This window comes from Embiotoca jacksoni, unplaced genomic scaffold (genome assembly GCF_022577435.1).
Source record: "Embiotoca jacksoni isolate LCO1_2020_lvr unplaced genomic scaffold, fEmbJac1.0.p SCAF_18, whole genome shotgun sequence".
Classification (NCBI taxonomy): Eukaryota; Metazoa; Chordata; class Actinopteri; family Embiotocidae; genus Embiotoca; species Embiotoca jacksoni.
Window position 1 is genome coordinate 2998049 of NW_027185318.1, and position 21049 is coordinate 3019097.

The 21049-nt window shown below is 43.0% G+C and overlaps 3 protein-coding genes and 1 pseudogene across 3 annotated transcripts; 3 read left to right on the forward strand and 1 right to left on the reverse strand.

Annotated features, from left to right (window-relative positions):
• Positions 1 to 342: 342 nt before the first annotated feature.
• LOC138199843 (leucine-rich repeat-containing protein 74A) lies at positions 343 to 3837 on the forward strand. Its single transcript, XM_069152078.1, has 13 exons — positions 343 to 461; positions 619 to 778; positions 872 to 979; positions 1092 to 1185; positions 1385 to 1434; positions 1525 to 1606; positions 1727 to 1812; positions 1880 to 2074; positions 2171 to 2266; positions 2383 to 2526; positions 2732 to 2836; positions 2946 to 3031; positions 3228 to 3837. Exons 1-13 carry the CDS (start codon positions 343 to 345, stop codon positions 3835 to 3837), a joined length of 1935 nt encoding a protein of 644 aa, XP_069008179.1.
• A 491-nt stretch (positions 3838 to 4328) lies between these two features.
• Positions 4329 to 5908, forward strand: LOC138199700 (olfactomedin-like; annotated as a pseudogene).
• A 1700-nt stretch (positions 5909 to 7608) lies between these two features.
• Positions 7609 to 12371, forward strand: rps6kl1 (ribosomal protein S6 kinase-like 1). The gene is made up of 11 exons (XM_069152077.1): positions 7609 to 7694; positions 7861 to 8034; positions 8328 to 8452; positions 8678 to 8770; positions 8928 to 8975; positions 9425 to 9557; positions 9683 to 11116; positions 11195 to 11284; positions 11419 to 11501; positions 11607 to 11702; positions 11833 to 12371. Exons 2-11 carry the CDS (start codon positions 7899 to 7901, stop codon positions 11941 to 11943), a joined length of 2349 nt encoding a protein of 782 aa, XP_069008178.1. The 5' UTR covers positions 7609 to 7694; positions 7861 to 7898; the 3' UTR covers positions 11944 to 12371.
• Positions 12372 to 13505: 1134 nt separating this feature from the next.
• On the reverse strand, positions 13506 to 20261 carry dlst (dihydrolipoamide S-succinyltransferase). The gene is made up of 15 exons (XM_069152079.1): positions 20103 to 20261; positions 18896 to 18929; positions 18767 to 18806; positions 18455 to 18516; positions 18264 to 18338; positions 18121 to 18176; positions 17704 to 17812; positions 17458 to 17628; positions 17174 to 17259; positions 16991 to 17088; positions 15450 to 15580; positions 14987 to 15060; positions 14799 to 14882; positions 14523 to 14690; positions 13506 to 14213 (listed from the first exon to the last, which is right to left on the reverse strand). The coding sequence occupies exons 1-15, from the start codon at positions 20163 to 20165 to the stop codon at positions 14079 to 14081; spliced, it is 1386 nt and encodes a 461-aa protein (XP_069008180.1). The 5' UTR covers positions 20166 to 20261; the 3' UTR covers positions 13506 to 14078.
• Positions 20262 to 21049: the final 788 nt, after the last annotated feature.

The following is a 21049-nucleotide window of genomic DNA, read 5'->3' on the forward strand; positions in this document are numbered from 1 at the left end:
ATTTTAATTCGTCCAAATCTGGTAAAAAAATAAAAAAAAAAAAAAATACAAAAAGATAATACCCTATGACATTTTTAATATGCCAAATAATATTTCACATATAGGCTGTACTTTGCTGAAGTTGGTCTACTTGCAGTTTGAGTTACTGAAAATAACAAGATGGTTAAAACCCTACTGAGGCATAAATTGTTAATGTCACAATACGTGACACGTTACCTGGAGGGTAGAATTACCTGCTGCACGGCCTTCACTTCACCACACCAGCTCACAGAGCAACTGAACAAATTCCCCAAAAGTCCTTTTATGTCAAAGACAGCATATAAGCTTTGACGGTCGACTGCAATGTCAGCACTGTCTTTTGAGTCCCTCTGCTTAAAAGATGATGACTGTCTGTCCCCAACTCCACCCCAAGACTCAGAGGAAGACTGCGAGTCAGACGGTAAGTTCTTTCAATTATGGCTGTGAAGCTAAAGCCTTTATTCTTTTCAAAAATCTAACTAAAAGGCTTGTTTCGACTTGTGTTGTAAAATGTTAAATACTGTATTTTATTGGCGAAGGCCTTTACAGAAGTGCTCACATTATTTGGGCTTATTCAGATGCAGAAGTTGAGAAGATCAGCGAGGCGGTGTCCACAGCTGACGTGTACGTTCAGGCCTGCCAGCTGGTGGATGTGGTGCCAGTCTCTCACTTCATTCAAAACCTTCACTCTCCAACGATGACACTCACCCATCACGGGCTAGGACCTCTGGGCTGCAAGGCACTTGCTATTGCTTTGGTGGTAAGTTTAAAATGCAAGTATGTCATAGAGTGAGACATTTATGACGTTTTCTGATGAGCTTCTTTTTTTTTTTTTTTTTTTATTATTATTTAGTCTGACATGCATATCAACACTCTGGAACTGGGAGACAATCACATTCAAGCTGAGGGAGCCAAATACCTTGTGGAGATGTTGAGGGCGAATTTCACCATCCAGCACCTAGTATGTAAGACTGCAAACTGATCACTAGAGGGCGCAAGTGTTTTCCAGGTCATATTCTGAACTGCAGCGGTAAACACCAACTAAATTCTCTCTTTTTTTTTGTTTCCCTCAGGATATTTCCAACAACCATCTGAAATCTGCTGGAGCTGAGTTTGTGGCTAAAATGTTGCTGGACAACATTTCATTGAAATCTCTGAAACTTTCAGGTACGTCATCTTTAAACTTTGCCTTTGGCAGGTAGACGTGCTGAGACTGCTGAGGTTGCAGTTTCGAGCATCCACAGTAGAGACAGACAGTTTACTGAAGGAGAGAAGATGAAAAAAATAATATCAGTCGTTTTATGGTGATAATTCTGTTATAATAATGTTGATTTTGCACGTATAAACAGGTTTTTCCCTCCTGCAGGCAATAAATTCACAGATGATGATGCTAAATATTTTACAGATACCTTATCAGTAAGTTACCAACTCCTGTGTTTTGTTATATCGTGATGGTTGTTAATTTTCTACTGACAAAGATCATGTTGCTATTATGTTTATGTTCAGACCAATTCCAAGATAAAAGAACTGGACCTGAGTCATAATGAGTTCTGTGGTAAAGGAGGAGAGCATCTGGGACAGCTGCTGGGTATAATTCACTGGTTCTTAGTATCACTGCGCATGTGTTCACATGCTTTACCTTACTTCATGAATCTTTCTTTCTTTCTTTCTTTCTTTCTTTCTTTCTTTCTTTCTTTCTTTCTTTCAGCGAACAATGAAGGCTTGGAGCTGCTGGACCTCAGTTGGAATCATCTCCGAATGAAAGGAGCCGTGGCTTTTTGTGCTGGCCTGAAGGTGCAGCTCTAGAGCACAATGAATGTAATCACTGACTTGAATGTGACATCACAATGTCCGTGTTTAGGTGAATATGATGTTACAACACCTGGATTTATCGTGGAACGGTTTTGGGAACGAGGGAGCGCTGGCCATGGGAGAGGCCCTAAAATTCAACAACACTCTGGTGTACCTGAGCCTCAACAACAACCGTCTCACCAACGAGGGTGTCAGCATGCTGTGCAGAGGTCTCGAATTTAACGACACACTCCGAGTCCTGCTGGTGGGTGGACGAGGTTGCATTTAGGCGCCATACAAACATCGGTATGACTTCAAATACGCTGCAAGATGACACTTCTGTACTCTTTTGCTTCCGTAGTTGGCGTATAACTCTTTAACGGTAGAGGGAGCACTGTCCCTGGTCAACGTGGTGAAGAACACACCGAAAACTGCCCTGGAGGAGATCGACATATGTGTGAGTGATGTGCTGCTCCGACCATGTTGTGTTTTATTTATTAAGAAAGGATTTGACAGTTTTTGACACATGAAGCACAACGCATGCTCTGTTATGTGTGTATTTTATGTGAACAGAATGTTCTGGTCAATGAGAACTTTGTGCGTCTGTTGGAGCTGACATGTCAGGAACATCCTGCTCTGGATGTAGTGTACGGAGGCGTCGGAGGCTTCATCGCCAAGAAGCCTCCAAAACGTGTTGATCCGATGAAAGTCATCCAGGTCTGTTCGCTCATCTGAGAAAAAAACAAAAAAAAGTTCTAAATACCTGACAAAAACTTGCCTCTTTTTTTTTCTCTGAAAAATGTAATGTCATATTTATGTCTCATGCATAATAAGTATTTGTTTTCACTCTGGTAAAAATAACATCTATTCACTTATATTTTGGTTCTGCTTGTATCTCATTACTGTCAACACGTTTCCGAAGGATTATCTGGATCAGCGTAAACTGCGTCTGTGGGACTTCTTTCGGAACATCGACAAAGATGGCACCATGCGAGTCCCTGTCGCTGACTTCAGGAAGGCCGTGCAGGTTTCCAAACAAACTGAAACATTTAATTGTGGAAAATTACTATGAAATGATCCATGAAGCAACTTTTAAACGGACTCTTATTTGTTCTTTTTGTGTGAAACTTTCTTAGCAATCAAGCATTCCTTTGAATCGATATCAGATCGAGGAGCTGATTCAAAGACTCGACCGGGACAGGACAGGAATGGTCGACTACAGGTGAGCCTTCCTAACTGCTTTACGGAGGATTATTGTTGGAAAATAGTAAAAATATTGCTGTGCAATTTTACAATTGCTGGTTTTATCCAGATCTTCACCCTGAATGACACCTTCAGAAAGGATGTTGTAAAAGTATGATGTTGGTGCAGACATGCATACATTGGCCCCACAAAGTCATCGGATGTTTCCTCCGCAGGGGCCTGGCAGATACAAGGAAACAAATGATGAGAGATCACCGCCGGCAGCTGAAGAAGGTCGAGTCCCGTCAAAAGAAAGAGAAGCAGAAGAGCGACCGCATCCTCAAAACCTTCCAGAGCGCTGTGGAGGCGGTGACACCTCGCAGCTCCATGGTCATATCTCCAGGAGGGGCCAAAGAAGACTCAAGTGGCCCCCAACCCTTTTCTGCCACCCCTCTCAGCTCTTGGCACCACATCGTCATGTCCACCAGCAGTCGCTACTCTGTCTCTAATCTGAGCAATGAGCATGTCCACCTGCCAACGTTAGGGGGCGCCACTCATTACCGTCCCACCAGTTCCCCGGCAATGCGTTCTTACTCCCAACCCAACCTGCTGGTTGACTCCCCTCGCTCTGCTCCGGGCAAGTCCATCTGTGCTCAGGGCATTCGCTCAGATCCAGAGATGGGCCACAGGAAGCTAAGTCCCACTGCTAACAGCCTGACCAGGTCCAGGCCGGCTCTTAATGCCAAGCAGCCGGAGGGTAAAGTCAAAACCAAGAAAGTGAAAAAAAAGAAACCAAAAAAACTGGCAGATAAAGGCTCCAAGCATCCTGCACAAACTGTCAAGTGATGTGAAGTCGGTGTAATACTGGATTATCCATGTCATGTGTTTGTTTTTTTGGCCTTGATTCTGTCATAAACATTTGTTAAATGAAAAAAGGAATTTAATTATTTATCTTGTGTCTAATCTCAAAAAATTAAAAACACCAACGGTGTAATCAGCTGTTTATTATTTCAAGTGAGACACTCATCCTCTCTGTCAATTAATTTAGTTTGTTGTGGAGAGAGATGGGCCGTCTGCAGACACAAAATGTTTTATAATACATGGGAACTCTTATCGGGCTTCAAATTCTGATGCACTTCCACACGCTCGTGGACAGTTTCAATCAAACATCCGAGTCTTTCATTTCTGTTTGCTAATGATAACAGGAAGCGTTACATCTTGACACGTGTCTTGGCTGACAATGCTGTGAACTTGGCATCCTGCACTCTTTAGGAATAGCGCTATATACGCTGTGAAGATCCAGCTATCTCCATCATAACCACTCTGACTGCACCAGGATGATTGGCACGCTGTGTTTCTCAGCACTGCTGAGCTCCACGGTGGCCTGGGGGGCATATACGACAACTCATTCATCCTTTATTCTTTGAAGCTCTACACCACAGTCGAGGTAAGCTGATCTCTGTTCTTCCGGCTCCTCTCCTCAGTCTCATCACAACATTTGCATTCATTATGTACCTCCACTCATTTTATATACGTGTTTCTGTTCATTTATCAACCGTTTATATGTATATGGTATCTGCACAACAATCAACCACAACCTTTTTTTTTAGACGATAATCAAACGCCTTTGTTAATTTAAATTGAAACCTTAAACACTGTTGGATTCCAGATTTCCTCTGCTCAAATGTTAGTTTTTCACGTAAGAGAGTCAGTCAGTGAAAACATTTATTTGGTCGTGATTTGAGTCACCAGTTCATTCCTTGTTCCCTTGTGGTGCAATATTTCCTCCCTGTGAACCATAAAAGTAGCATCCTAATCACATGCATGACATTATGCAATGAACCAAGTGGAACAGAAGCTTAACACATCACATTTCAAGTCTCTGCAGGCTTTATGTGCACAGATTCAGGTCTTGGCTCTACTGTGTCTTGATCAGCAACAAAATAGACATTTTATGAGATTTATGAATTTTTTTTTAACTTTCAGAGTACCATAAAAGTAGTCTATAAAGATTATGAACTACATATACAAAATATAATCCATCCTTTTTGTTGTTTTGAATTTTGTAATTCTCAATGTAAAGAAAATCTCAATTTCAAGATTGTCGTAAATGCAAGAAGAGAGTTTGAGGCTCTCGTGTCTCAGCTCAAAGACTCCCTCAACTCCTCCTCGCCCATGTTTGACGGTCTGTACACTGAGGTGAAAAGAGTTTACTACTCAGCTTAGCTACTCCCGTGATGTTATTGATTATGTGCCTAACTGTGCCTGTTTGTGTCAGATTAACAACATGACCCTCATTATAAATCAACTGGAGGCTTTTGACAAGAGCGACCTGGAAGTGATCCGCATTGAGTTTGCTGAGCTTCAGAGGAAATTGGAGGAGTGTCTGAAAGAGCAAGAGTTCATCCAGCCTGAGACTGGTGAGAGCATCAGACAGTTACATGGAGTCGCCAGTAAACAGACTGAATATGTGACAGTGATGGCAACTTTTTTCTTGTCTTTCCAGGGAGCTGCAACCACACAGGAATCATTAGTGTCAGCAGGCCAACAGCCAAATGCTCATCTGAGCACAGGTTACCAATTCAGGGGCTGGAGAAAAGACTCAAATCAATGAATCAATGCACTGGTATGGTGCATACAGGACACCATAATGTATGAATTTCTATTTGTATTCTAACTATGACAATCTGCCACAAGGTTGCGATGGTGCTGGTGATAATTACATTGTTCGTGGTAACGCTGTATATTACAAGGCTGCTAATCCACTGAGAAGCTTCTTCGCTTTTTAGTCGCAGACAAATCACAGAAGCAAACGAAAGATTCTCTTACACTTATTCACTAAAACAGTACTTGGACTTTTCAGCTGACGAGCAAAGGATTGTGGGTAATGTATTCCACAGAGGAGGCCAAAGGGTGAAATTGTGATTGCTAAAATAGATTTGGTATTGCACTACAATCTCACTGTTTAGAGGCTCTACGTGTACAACAATGGCGATTATGTGTCCCAGCATGAGGTTCAGCAAAGACTGACGCCTCTTGTTCTTGATCTGCTGTACTGTGACTGAAACAAATGATCTGCACTGACCTGCTCTAATACTCTGATATCTGTGACTATACTGTTGTTTCTGAAATCAAATCAAAATTAAGCATTCAAATGAGTGTCCTGTTTTGTTTCAGTTTAAGAAGAAGTGTGCAAAATGACATAAGACTGAATGAGAAGGAAACTATGGGATGAATGAGACTTCTCCCTTTCTGTTTTTTGGATAAGGTTGCAGCATCTGCTCTGAGGTCCCTCTCTTCCTCCTCTCTCTGGGCCAAGCCGGAGTTTCCTCCCCCTTCTGTAAACCGGCCCTCCCTTGGGGTGGGCGACTCTCCTTTGTGCTGTGGTTGGAGCTAGGCTCCATCTGGTACTGAGCACCAAGACCCAGCAGATTATCAAATCTGGGCAGGGTGATCCCACACGGCATGGCAGACTTCAAACAATGAATTTTTTTCTTTTCATAAGATTAGTAATTCTTTATGGTATTTGTCGATTCTAAACAAAAAAAATGTTGACACCCAAACCATTTTCAAAGTAAAAATCAAAGCTTAAAAAGTGGCCCTTGCTCAGTGCACACAAAAACAGCACTGTCTCTTTAAACCTTCCAGCATCTCAGGATGAGAGGGGGAGGAAGTGTAAAATGGTACCCTAAAGTGACATCATGCTCGGCCAATCAGCGGCCTCGCCTGATCTCTCTCCTCCTCTCCTTCCTCTGGGATGAGAGTGTTGCGTGCCGCCGCCGCTGCTGCCGCTGCCGCTGCTGCCGCTGCTGGGGCGGACGGTCCGGTCCACGCTCGCCTCACGTCAGGTACAGTGTGTATTTGTGCGTGTACACTTGTTTTCTGTGCTATTTTTGGCATTGATTTATCGTGGTGAACTGCTCACTCGCTGGCTGCAGGCGTGCATGTTGAGAAGATGAAGGAGGATAATGGAGGAGACTGAAGATGGCTTTGTGGGTTTCATCACACTCCTTAGATGATGTCGCCTCCATGGCTGTAACCAGGATGTGGTGTGTATGTGTGTGATGTTTGTGTTGTTGGCTGAACTGGGGGACAGTGAACAGCAGATTTTTATACATGGGAGGTTTGCTAGGCAGTGTCAGTGTCAGACCGGTTATACATTTATATAATGCAACAAAGATTCATGGTATAATAATGGTGATTTTCAAGATTCTTGTCAGCGAGGAATTTCCTTGGAAAACATCCATTTCATGTGATTTGTGTAAGTATGTGGATTTAAGTCTTAGACTACATCAGTGTGTGTACAGTAGCATACACAGACACATGTTTTTGTTGCATATGTCACTAGTATAATGTCACTGGTGTCTACTTCTTTTCTAGGTATATCAGTGGGTGTTTGTCATGCTGTGAGGATATATGTAATTACCCTGAGACATACAACAGTGCTTCAGTGCTCTGAGTCATCTCTCTGTCATCTTGGACGTTTGCAGCCCTGCTTCTTTCCATTCATCCAAAATAGTAGATAGCAGCTTGTACTCACTTCCTGTGCTGCTCTGAAGGTTAACTCTTTGTTTCCTCTGGCTCAGATGATCATGCTCTGCCGCGAAGACCTCAGCAACAGAGTCACGGGGGGCAGACACACACCGAGCCCAGTGACAACAAACAGAGATGTTTCCTGCTGTTGATGAGACCAAGGAGCAAAGGTGAGTCCCGTGTTCAGCAGTTATAGTGTTTGATTACACTTCAGGAGCCAAACAGCAGCAGTATGATTCCTTTGAGATATACTTTCTGTTTCTAATTTTATGTTTCATATCTTTACTGCTTCTGCACTAGAACCAACTCAATCGACATTCGTTTCTAACTTTTCAGGCCCATCTGGACCTTGACAGGTCCGAAACAAGGCAGCGATGGCAAAGAGAGATTACCTGGTGGAGGCGGCCAAACAGATCCGCATGGCCCTGGACAGTGAGGTCAATGAGGACTATGAAGCAGCTTTCAGTTACTACAAGAACGGGGTGGACTTGCTGCTGAATGGGGTTCAGCGTAAGTGGACGACAACTGCTCTTTACACGCTATGTGATACAGTGAATGGAGAATATGGGTGATTGCACAAGACATGTGATGGGAACTTCTGGACCAGAATAGAAACAGGAAGTCCCAAACCAAAGGTTCAGCAGATTTTTTTTTCCCCCACAGTGTCAGTAGTTAGCTGCGTGTTACTGTCTCTTGTCCTAGTTTAAAGGTTTAGTCAGGGGCTTGTCTGTGAGTTTTATTACATTCACAGAGCTACAATACTGTTCTCACTCAGTGTCAAATAGAGTTTACTTGTTTTACAGTGGACCCAAACAAGGAGCGGCGGGAGGCTGTGAAGAGGAAGACGACCCAGTATCTGAAGAGAGCCGAGGAAATCTTCATCACACATCTACAGGATAACTTAGGAAAGGGGAGCTCTCACTTAGGGGTAAGACAATCATCATTAAATCATTTATATAAAAAGATTAAAAAAAGAAGTCTTGCTGACTAGTGTCGTGTCTCGGCTTTTACTCTTGTTGAATGAACATTAAATAGGACTTCGGTGTTGCTTCTTACATGAGATGAAACATTTAGTGCCTGCTGTCAGGAAATATTTTTGAATATATTCTTGCATCGCATTATAGCTAATATCCGTTGTGGTTTTCATCACCAGGGTTACAGCAGCCTGAGATTCCGTCCTATCAGACACCTGAGTTCACCTGTAGAGGACCTGGAGATGTGTAAGGTGGTAGGAGTGACTGATAAGGTATGATAGACCTACTACATACAGTATTTATTGCAACATAAATGTTGTTGGAACAACACAATGAAAATGTAAATGATCAACTGCACTTCAACAATAAAAGCTGTTTATAGTGAACTGCAATAGTTCGAGCCTGAGGACGGTATTTTTCATCCCAAAGGTGCTGATCGTGCAAAGTATGGTCAACAAAGAGACGTTTGTGGTAAAGGTGAGTATGCACTCCAGACTAAAAATCTGATGGACATTACGCTTTAACATGTATATATAAACCAAAAAAAAAAAGACGTGACCATTGGCTAACATCTGTCCAGTGATAGTGGAGACGTTTGGGGGGTTGTCGTCTGGCACCAAGCCAGTCCGTCTATTCTATGTCAGGCCAGTCGATGGAAGCTCTCTCCATCCTGTCTCCCTGAGTATCACCCTGCATTGATCCGCCTGAGAGCTCTCACCCTTTTAGCCCGTTCAAGTGCACCTCAAATGTCAGTTAGAAGAGAGAAATAACAGACAGTCGAGTTGAAATCCAAGCAGCCATTCATTTTTTTTTTTTCTATGTCTGAATGAATAAACTTTTTCCATATTAATACACACATTTTTCTGCTTTGAAAGAAAGTGTACATTTCCCTCTCTAAAGAGATCCGTCACCATGTTTTCTTGCAGAGTCTGGTCAAGTCAAGCTGGGAGAGCAGGGACCAGTCAACCATCATTCCTCAAGGGGTGCCCTACATGGTTAAGCTGCTAAGATATTATGTCAGTGAGGATGCTGTGTATCTGCATCTTGATCACATCAAAGGTGAGCTTTAACCACCGTTCTCACTGCTGCTGGGACAAAGTTGGAAGCATTTTCAAGCTTTACTTATAAACAGTACCATTAACAACAATATAATGTAATGTCTTTTTTTTTTTGTACTGTTGAAGGTGGGAGGCTCTTCTCAAAACTTCACAAGCTAAGGAACGAGAAGGCCAAGGAGCACCCAGAATGCTTCACTTCTGGCCAGCACAGCATCAAGCTGAAGACCAGCCACACCTCCCCCACAATCAGCACAGACTACCAGCACATCAACCGGAGCGCAGCGCCGATTCCAGAGAAGTTAAGCGACGAAAGCCCGGATACGGACTTCCCAACCTCATGGCATGAGACTCAGCAGCGACTGGAAAGCTGCGGGACTCACTCCTACATCGAGGAGACAGGTTGTCTGCAGAACACGCGCTCTGCGGCGTCCTTTTATACCAAGCTCGATAAGCTCACTCTCCTTTCTGGCCCGACGAGCACACGGGTCGACACCCACCTCCATCCACCAGCTCCCAGTTTGTGTTTGCAATCCGGTGAAACTCAGGAAAAGTCCGCTCTTCCTCTCTCTTGCGCTCGTGTCAGTCAAGCTCTTGATGTCATGTCAGAACTCCACAAAAAGAAGCCTGGGATGGGACTGATAGAGTGCAGCTCTGATTTTGAAGTGGCTTGGAAAGCAGCTGATCCAGTGCACAACTGTGAGAAAAGATTCCCCTATGCAGTGACTGACAGGGATTTACCAAGAACAATAGGACAAACTACACCTCATACAAATCAGACCTCATTTAGACAAGCAGGATCAGCAAACAGTCCAGATTTCTCTTGCTTGAGTTCCTCCCCTGCCATTTTGCATCTTCCTCTCCATTGCCAAACTCAGATCCGTGGCAGGGCATTGTGGGATACCAACGGCTCTCAACAGGGATCTGTTTTAAGTGGCGACTGTGCAGAAGTAGTTACAGACTCGAAGCAAGACAGCAGCAGTCCCACTGCAGAAGAAAGAAATGGGATGGTAGTCATCAGGAGCACGGACCGAGCAGTGTTTTCTGACCACACGGACACAAGGCCTTCCTCTGCTTCACTCGGCATTGTAGAGAAACAGGGGACATTTCCAGGGGACCCCGTGGCCCTCACAGGGGTCAGATATAAAGCGGACACATGTGCCGGTGAGGCTAAAGACGGTGTAGAGGAGGCCTGTGAGTTGTTTAGTCCTGGAGAGAAGAAAGCGCCTGTAAAACAGGGATTTGTGGGCTGGTTCTCCTCAAGTGTTCATGGAGCTCCAACTCACAGAGAGAGGGAGGACGTGGACGCGTTCCTTAAACCAGAAGAACCAGAGGGACACGGAGAGGACCAGATCATAGAGGTGGATGGCTGGTGCCACCTGCCTCGGTTCCCTGTCAAGCCCTCCAGCCCTTCAGATAAGACCATGCAGACCTGCTGGGGGCTTCCTGAAGCAGAGGTGCGTGTCTGGGGGGCGCAGATCCTGTTGGCCCTGGAGAGTCTGCATCAGCAAGGCATCCTGTGCCGGGATCTCAACCCTAGAAACGTTCTGCTCACCAGCAACGGTGAGCCCAACGAAATAACAGTACATGTAGACACCCGCTATAGTTTGTAGAGTCTAACTCGGCCTGACGATTTCACAGGAAAGGTGTGTTTGACATTTGTCAGCCAGTGGAGTGAGGTCCAGTCAGAGATCAGCTCCATCGCCATGGAACAGATGTACTGTGCTCCAGGTAAACACCACTGCTTACTCCTTAGTGTCACCTGCCACCTAGTGGCAATATGCGGTTGGTCCGCTTTATTGTGAATCACAAGGGAAAATGTTAGGCATTAATAAAAGTAAACTCATGTCATTGTTTGTTGACAGAAATCGGAGGGGTGTCCAGGGTTACAGAGGCTTGTGATTGGTGGAGTCTCGGGGCTTTGCTGTTTGAACTTCTAACAGGAATGGTAAGCTGAAAGCTCGGCAAGCATATTCAGAACTTAACAGAGTAAAGTGTGCCACTGTTTAACTTTTCATCACTCCTCTGGCGTTGGCTTCTCAAACTCCTGCAGCCCCTGTGGCAGCTCCACCCAGCAGGAATCCACTCCCACACGCAGCTGCTCATCCCCGACCACCTGAGCGCCGCAGCTGCGTCGCTGCTCACCGAGGTTAGATTTAAGGCTTGAAACAGGTCTTTGTTTTAAATGTTATGTTTGGTGACATGGAATTACAACACACACCGACAACACTGGCAGTAAATCTTACAGTGTTTGCACTCTGCCTTACACTGCTCCACAGCTGCTTCAGTTCGATGCCGGCTATCGCTTGGGTTCAGGAGGTGGAGGTGTAAGCGACATCAAGTGTCATCCCTTCTTCAGCGCAGTGTCCTGGAAAGCTCTGAGCTGCTAGCAGGAGCGGCTGCTGCACCTCTGATCCCTGTGGGAGACACTGGACACGATGATGGACACTCAGCTGAATCACAGCGTCCTAACGTGGCCCACATGGATGTAGCATCAGACACTGGTTTTAACAACATTTTGTGCTTCCCAAAGAAAAAAATGACATAATAAAAACTGAAACGGATCTGGTGAACTACACAACATGAAACTGATTCATTACTTTATTTTTTAGACTTCTGGATGTCTTTGATGCAATTTGCATCAAGTTTAACACATCAACTTATCAACTCCATGATGCATGCTTTACAAGTGACACCACTTAAACCTAAATTCTGACAATTTAAAATGTTTTCACTACCTACCATCAATTATTGTTAAAGGACAACAATAATGGGCAATAAATTTGGTGCATCTTTTTTGCATATCCCTGAACGTTTACTTCCTGTTTTGAAGCTGTTGTTATTCGGGCCCGAGCAGTGAATGGTGCGAAAGCCCTATTGTTCTTCAAGGAATTCTTCTTCCCTTTTAATCTCGTTCCTTAAGCTTAATCGCCTTTTGGCTTTAACATACTCAAAAACTCATGAAACTTGGTCAGTTGTGGTGAAAATTGACGTATTGCAGTGGTTTCACGAGTGGGCGTGGCCAAATGGCTCACTAGCGCCCCCTAAACTGCAGCCCCGACACCTAGTTTCACCTACATGCACGAAATTTGGTGGACATGTAGACCGTACCTATGGCCATCTGCCTCGACCGGTTGGGGTGAGAGGAGAGCAGAGAGCGAAAAGGACAGTATAGAGATACAAGAGAAGAACTGTTGGTGGAGATGACAATCGCAGAGCAGAGACATGCAGCTCCATGACGGGACATCTGGAAAAGAAAGAACAGAAACTAAGCGAGCGAAGGAACTGAATGGAGACAACAGACAATAAGAAGAAACTATGTGAGAGAAAAAGATGGTGAGGTGTGAGTCTAGAGCTAAAGAGTAGGAGGAAAGAAACATGCTATAGTATGACTTTTTTATATTTTAATCGACATGCTATAGTGACTTTTTTTTTATCACATTTCAGACGACATGCTATAGTATGACTTTTTTTTTTTTTTTATCATATTTCAGACGACTTTATGTGACATTATTAAAGAAAAATGTTATTTTTTTCAACATCTTCACTTCACTTGTTTTGTCTAAACTTATTACACAGCACTACAAGTTAAAGGAAAAACCTCCATAAATGAAACACAAAAGCAGAAGCAGCTACCTTCATCTAAGACTTTAGTGAAGCCATCCTTAAAGCTATCAATCCCATTAGGAGGCCGTGGCTCAGATGGTAGTCTGTTATGCACTAAACGGTTCGACCCCCACCTCCTCCGGTCCACATGTCTAAGTGTCCTTGAATGTGTGTGAAAGTACTCGTGACACCTTGTACGGCAGCTCAGTCTCATTAGTGTGTGAATGGAAAATCCTGTGAAAGTGCTTCGAGACCGTAAGGTGACAAAGTGCCATTTTACCATTAGTTTATTCCTAAAAGTGTTGCCATCAATATAAAAGCATAAAAACAACTTCCGTACAACAAGTCCAGTCGAGTAATGCAGGTTTTATTGTTTAAAACTTTCTTTTCTTTTAAATAGTCTTTTTCACACAGCAAAAAGAGAATTTTCCTCATATTTTGTGAAACAGATGGCGCAAAAATTCTGAGGCTTTCTTCACTTTAGAAATTTTAAAACATAGTGTGTCTTGGTTTGTGGCCCAATGTGTGCTCATTGTTCTTTTCTCAACCAAAATAATATCATACTATGCACTTTTGCATGTAATTACCATTCATCTCACAATAAGTGGAAACTTTTTCAATTGTATGTAGAAAATGACATATGGCGCACACGAGTTATAGAGTATCTTTCTTTTGATCTAGAGACGAGCACCAGAAAACCCAGAGCCCGACGTTTCGCCACAACAGCAGCGAACCTTTAAATCACTACCAGCCTTACAAATGTCCATTGCACAACCCGACTGTTCCCCAAAAATCCTCGCACCTACTTTTAACCAACAACACAATACATGAACTGCAGTTACGGTAATGTTCATCAGGTGAGTACAGCCACTGTTTGTGTAGGGTGGTTTGTTTGGTTGGGCCTGGAGTCCACGAGGATTCACATGTCGAGGAGCAGCACCCTGGGGTCCTCCACCACGGACTTGATCTTGCGCAGGAAAGTGACGGCCTCTCTTCCATCGATCAGACGATGATCGTACGTCAGCGCGACGTACATCATGGGACGGATCTCCACCTGGACGAGAGAAAACACACTCAGACCAAATTCGTCATGCAGCAAACAGACCTGCTGAACAAGCAGTGAAGGTAGAACTCAACTGATAACAATTCATTTTCAACTTTAAACAAGGACAGAAAAAGCTTGTTTTCATTTGCATCTATTGTACGGCTGAAAAGATGCTTCGATTAAACTCGGTGTGACTTACTAATAACATCCGAGTCAGTGCATGTTAAATGAGGTATACAAACTGTCATTAGTCGTAGAGATGTATCAGAGCAGGCACATATTTATTAGGAATGTGCCTGTCCGACAGTAGACACCAACCTTGCCACCGACTGCAACAGGCCTGTCAAAGATGCCGTGCATGCCTAAAATAGCAGATTGTGGTGGGTTGATTATCGGGGTGCCAAACATGGACCCAAACACGCCACCATTGCTGATGGTGAACGTTCCTCCGTCCATGTCTTCAACAGCCAGCTCGTTCTTACGGGCCTGGAAACACGCAAAGACAATTCCCATCACACAGTGAGAAAGTTTCACAACGAGGAACAGAATGAAAAAAGCTTAAAATATGTCATAACATGTCACATAAAATGTTACCTTTTCTCCCAACAGGTTGATGGCCTTTTCAATATCAGCAAAGTTCATTACCTCGACATTTCGGATTACAGGAACCACCAGACCCTGAGGAGGAAGTCCCATTACTGAAGGTTCTGCCCTTCTTGTTAGAGACAAGTGAGGTATTGAGCTCTTACACTTCGCATCACCATATAATGCACTTGCCTTACCTTTGACGTGGCCACAGCCACACTGATGTCAACATAGTCCCTGTACACAATCTCTTTGGTTGTGTCATCAATTACTGGAAACATAAAAGAACCAACATATTTACAGATTAAATCATCAGTACATTTGCTACCAAGATTACGTTTGTTTTTGTGTGCACCGTTTTCTGTTGCATGTAAGTAAAAAGCTATGGCATGTAAAACCCACAGACTGGTATAGATTTTTAAAAGGCAGCAATGAGAGCCCACTTGTCACACTGTGGTCTATCTAAATAGGTCAGAGTGGTCTGAAGGAAAGGAAATAAGTTAAGTGTAGATTTTGAGGTCGGGCAATAAAAGATACTGAAACTTAAATCTTGTCCTTCACCACACACACTTGCAGCAACTCGACACCAAGCGTGCAAAGAAACAGTCATACTGACACCACAACGTGAGGTGGTTCAGTCTTTTAGGGTGAAATGTGTACCGGCATTGACAGAAGGTTGGTCAGACAGAGCGTACGCAGCAGCCTTCACAAACGCAGACATGAAGCCCAACTTGATGTTATGCTTTTTCAGGAAAGCATCTTTGTACGAATTCCTCATCCCCGAGATGTTGCTGCAGGAAAACAGGAAAAAAGAAAAGAAAAACTGTTGAGATCATCCAGCAGTCTGGCAACAAGCAGACACTGGATTTGATGGAAGTTGTGACAATAAAGGAGGGCAAAAAAAACAACTACCAGTGGACCTATAAGTCTGGCACGGTTTGAGGATTTGAATACATATTTCCACAAAATTTACAATTGTGCTTATTATAGACTAAAAAACAAAAAACAAAAAAGGGTGGGGGGGGGTGTTATCACTAAAAAACATGAAATATTATATTCATGTTGTCCTGTGACTCATAATCTCTGAAAGTGATGGCCGACCACAGCCGCTGACAGATCAACTGTCTCATGTTATTTAAAGTCTTCCATGTACTCGACAGGTTGTTAAGTTGGTTCATGTTTTTTTTGTGGTCAAGCCACCACACAAATATATATAAACAAGTCATGAGAATAGTTTTAATTTTTTTTAACCAAGCTTCAATATTGGATAATAAATCTGACATCATTTTCAGGAGAAAAAACACATAATTTTTTGATGGCTATACAAAATGCTGTTGTAGATAGTGGTGAATAAAGCTATTGAAATTGGCCTGCTAATTGTTTCACTATTGGTCATTTTTCTCTTGTATCTCTCTTTTTAATTGTTTGTTTTCCTGTCTCTAACCCTGTTGAAGCTCTAGGGTTTCTCCGCTAACATAATTAGCCCCTCCCAAGACACAGACTCTCCGAGAAAGGAGAGAAGAAGCGATAAAAATCTTCACTTTCTAGAGCCTGTAAATCTTATTGGGCTGTCATAAAAGCCCATATCGGTTGAGGCAGCTCTCCCACTCAGAGCACAGGTCTCTGTGGGCCTCCGCAGATGCTCCAGCCTCCTGTTCTGACTAGCTCCTTCGGCTCCAGATGAGCTCTGGCCTGGGAAGTCTTCCTCCAGACCGTCAATGTCAATCCAATTAGGATGCATAGAAAACCCTGAATAGCCGAAAGCCGACACCGCACATTTGCGGGGAAAAGAAATCCTCAAAGTGTCCTCTTTGGCACAGGGGGCAAGTGCAGACAATAACATTTCCTTGTAAATTAATAAAACCTGTTTTAACAATTCTTATCTTGGTTTTAGATGGAATTACGACCAAATATTTACATTCCCGTGTTTAAGAGGATATTAGGTTTCAAAAAGCTTTTCCTATTGGAGCGATTCCAATCTATAACCATTTGTGCAAGTGTTGTTTTAGCTTTCAGCACTGATACATGTTTACCGTATGTACACGTACTGCAAACAAATGTCTATTTAGACAGAATTGGACTCCTTTTTTTCAGTCGCATCTTTTTACATGTGTTAATGTAGCAGAGCACATTTTGCGTTTATTATCTAAAATAGCATTGAAGGTTTAATAATGTAGGTCAAATAATTTAGAATTTCCTACCTCATGTCGACCTCATTAAATGTAGTGAGCATCGCGCAGGTGTTTTGGGCTTCCTTCAGTCTCTGGGCAATTCTCAGTCTCATGCGGTTTATCTTAACCTAAATAAAAAAATAAAAACGTCATTAGTCTGAGTAAACAATTTCCACACTGCTACACTATTAAACCAACCTAAAAGCTCTTTACCCTGCTCTCTGTCCTGCCTGCTTTAGCTCCTCCGTCTGCTTGGGCTGCCGGTGCAGTTGGAGCAGCAGTGGGCTTGATGGCGGAAACTATGAAAAAGACATAAAACATTTTTTTTTTTTAAAGTAGTCGGTGTCTCCAGATATAGAGATTAAGTGGAACTGCTGAAAGCTGCTGCCTACAGAACACCAAGCAATGATTAATCATGCGAGCTGGAGGTCAAGAACACAGATGTCAAGCAAAACAGTTCTCACATGACAAAGACCGTCTGGCTGATGACAACTAACCTGGTTTGGTGTCCATAGCATGTGCTGGCACAGGTGGCACAGGGGGCATGGTGGTGGGAATGGGGCCCACAGCTGAAGGGGGAGGAGGTGGAGGAGCAGCAGAAGGTGGTGGAGGGGCTGCAGCGGCCGGGGCCTCGGCTTTTGGAGCTTCTGCAGCTTTGGGAGCTCCGGCTAAAGATACAGAACAGTTAGGACAACACGGGCTTAAAAGTAACGTGTCAAGTAAAAAAAAAAAAATGTACAGACCTCCTTTTCTAAGCTTGAAAAGTGCAGTTCCTCCCTCAACCTTCCCTCCATCTGGGACCAAAAGCTCCTCAATCACTCCAGCAGCCGGAGATGGAACCTGCACGGATGTCTAATAGCATAATAATAGAAAAAAAAAAAAAAAAAAAAAAAAAAAAAAAAGAGTCTAAATTAATCACACGTTCAAGGCCGTTTTCTAGATGCCGTGCAGAATTCCTTGGCGATGAGGCTGGTGCCGAAATATTATACGCAAACTTAAGCGTGAACATAACTAAAATGACAAATTCCTTACATTTGTTACAGTTTAATATTCCAGTTTTTGCGCCTCATACTCTAAAGGTTTCTTATTTAAAGGCAAAGCCTGACAATCAATAGAAATCTCACACATAATGAATTTGTATGCCATTGTCTTAGTTTTACCTTATCAGTCTCAATTTCACACACCACCTCATCCTCAGAGACGGTGTCTCCAACAGCTGTCAGGGAGAAAAACCTTGTTTTAGCGTCTGGCTGCAGTCTGTATTACAAGCAACTAATGTATGTTTATTAATTAAAAGCATTACCTTTCTCCCACCTCACATCCCCCTCTGTGACAGATTCTGCAAATGCAGGGGTCTTGACTGTGACAATTTCATTTCCTAGAGGACAAAGACAAATGAATGGAAATGCATCTCTTCACTCCACACATCAGTATGAGTGTGATTCAGATTCAGACACGTGTAAAACTGAAAGACGAGAACAGGCTAAAACGTACTGTAAGCTACAGAAGTCCTGAAGTACTGGATCTGGAAGACATTGGATCGGGGATCGTGTTTTCTGAAGATGAAAGAAAATTAAAATAAAAATCAGAGAAGAAACAGAAATCCGAAAACAGATTACATTTATCATCAAATTAGGTTTAAAAGATTTTCTCCTTCGGATCTGGCTTTTGCGTGAGGAGCGACATGCACTCATTTCTGATGAGTCGCTTAAAGAGGAAACGGACTTTTCATCAGCTCGGGGCTGAAAACATATCTGGCATGAAAGTCACTCTTTAATTCTACGTCTGGTGAGCATGTATACTTACACATTGTTGTTGAATGTGATAGAGTGGCCGGCAGACAGAGCTGTTAAGAGGAAAGACAGGAGGAACCGTGTAAATAACTTATTGTGACAACGAGATAAAAGTCCACGCTTCAACGGTAAGCACACGTACCTCCTGTGGCCCGGCGAGCTAACACACTATTGCCCTGTGAAAAGATAAGTCAAGCATTACAAAACATAGGCAACCCTTTTTTTTTTTTTGCAGATTTTCACAATCATAACAATACTTGTAAAAAAAAACAAAAAAAAAACGTACTCATAAATTGGTTTACGTTAACATCTGGTTAAATACTAACATCTCATAGTTGGAGAGAGAAATCTGCACCGCAGGTCAAAGGTCACTTCGACTATGCCAGACAATGAGCTTCGACGTGATCAATAAAATGATCAGGCAGACAAGAGGGTCTGTGTGGTGCAGCCTGAGGACTGGACCAGTCATTGGGACGGATAGGGGCGACAGTGAGTTAACCACTAATAATAATTAGGTTAACTGTTAAACCCTCACTCGCTCCTGTTCACGTCTCAAAGTGTCCTTGGGCAAGACCCTGAACCTCAGGTTTCTCCCCTTGCATGGCAGCTCTGTCACCATTAGTGTGTGAGTGTGTGTGTGTGTTATTGTGTGTGTTATTGTGTGTGTGTGTGATTGTGAATGGGTGAAAAACATGGTAAAAGTGCTTTGTAGAGCACAAAGGTAAAAAAAAAAATAATATATATATAAATATATATGTATATATATAAATATATAAATATATATTTTAACTTAATAGCTATAATAACAGCAGCATCATAGTTCAATTATCTACTAATCTTACTAACGAGCTGATAATTCATTTCCAACTAGTTTTGACGTGACTTTACTGCACTAGCTTCTATTGCAGCTCCATTTAAAAATAAAATATTTATAATATTAACACGTAGTTAAGCCCAACAGGTCTTTTTGAGTTTTATTTTCTAATATGACCTCAGCATGACAGCTAGGAGCAGCTAGCTGACCTACCGCTGTATGTAGCTCAGCGTGGCTAGTTCTCGGAAGCTAACTCAAGTGTTATTGAATGTTATTGGACGAAGACTATGGAAGCTGCTTTGGGTCAAAACGCTTTCAACGTCACCCTGATATAAACAGCGGTTTGTTTTTGTTTGTTTGTTTGTTTGTTTGTTTGTTTTAAGTGTACTAGAGGCCGGAGGAAGGAGGCGTCAGACCGTCCTTGGCTCTCGGCGTCGCGGCCTGTCCGCGGCCTGTAACAGCGAGCCGGGCTAACGCTAACGCTACCCCGCGACGGGAGGCGGCGGGGAGTCCCGTTAACTTCTGTGTTGCCTACCTGGCGGATGGCAGAGAGGGAACGGCCGAAATTCCTGGTGAGACACCGGGAATGGGATAACATGGTCGCTGTGTGACAGCAGACTGTCAACGGGAAGGGAAGCTCCAGTCGCGCGCACACAACACGCACGCACACACACACACCGACGAGCGAGGCTCAGGCGGCGCGCGCAACAACCGAGAAAAGCGGTGTGGGACAATCCAAGTGCTCGGGAGTGTGGGGGGGGGGGGGAGGGGAGTCCTCATTATGGTACGCTCTGGCCCGCTTTAACTCCAGATAAATACGAATAATCTTCTACAAATTAAGGCAAGACGCAACACAGTTCAGCCAAACTTATAGATATCTTATATGTAACAATAGTAAAGCGTAAATAGAATAAACTGTAATTTAATAGAAAACGGTAAGGCACAAATAAGTTAGGGAACTTTTTCAAATGACCTGGTAATCTATTTTCAAAGATGCTGCCAAGAGTATTCAGGAAATTATTTGTTTATTCATTGAAATTTCTTTACTCTGGTTTTAACATAGCCTATTTCCTCGATTTGCCTTTGTGTGTTTTTTTTTGTTTTTTTTTGTTATATAGTCTACACAGTTTTCACCTGTCTCTGGGCCAACAATTGCTGTTTGGAGTTTGGAGACAAAGTCTTAATGACAGTACTCTTATTACCACTATTAATAAAGACATGAGAAAAGTAGAGAAGTCCATATTGATTTAGCCCTGCATCATGTATGACATTAATCTGATCAAGTTTGTGTTTTCCAGAAATAATCCAAAATTAGGATACAATTATTGGGCTATGAATGTGGATGTGCACTTCCAAATTGCCGCAGTCATTTTAGTTTTTCCCTGCAGATTTCAATCCGTTCGGTTTGAATAAATGCAACTATTATGTACCAGGCTGTCACTATTGCATCTTTTTCACAGTGCATATGGGTGGTGAGCCCAT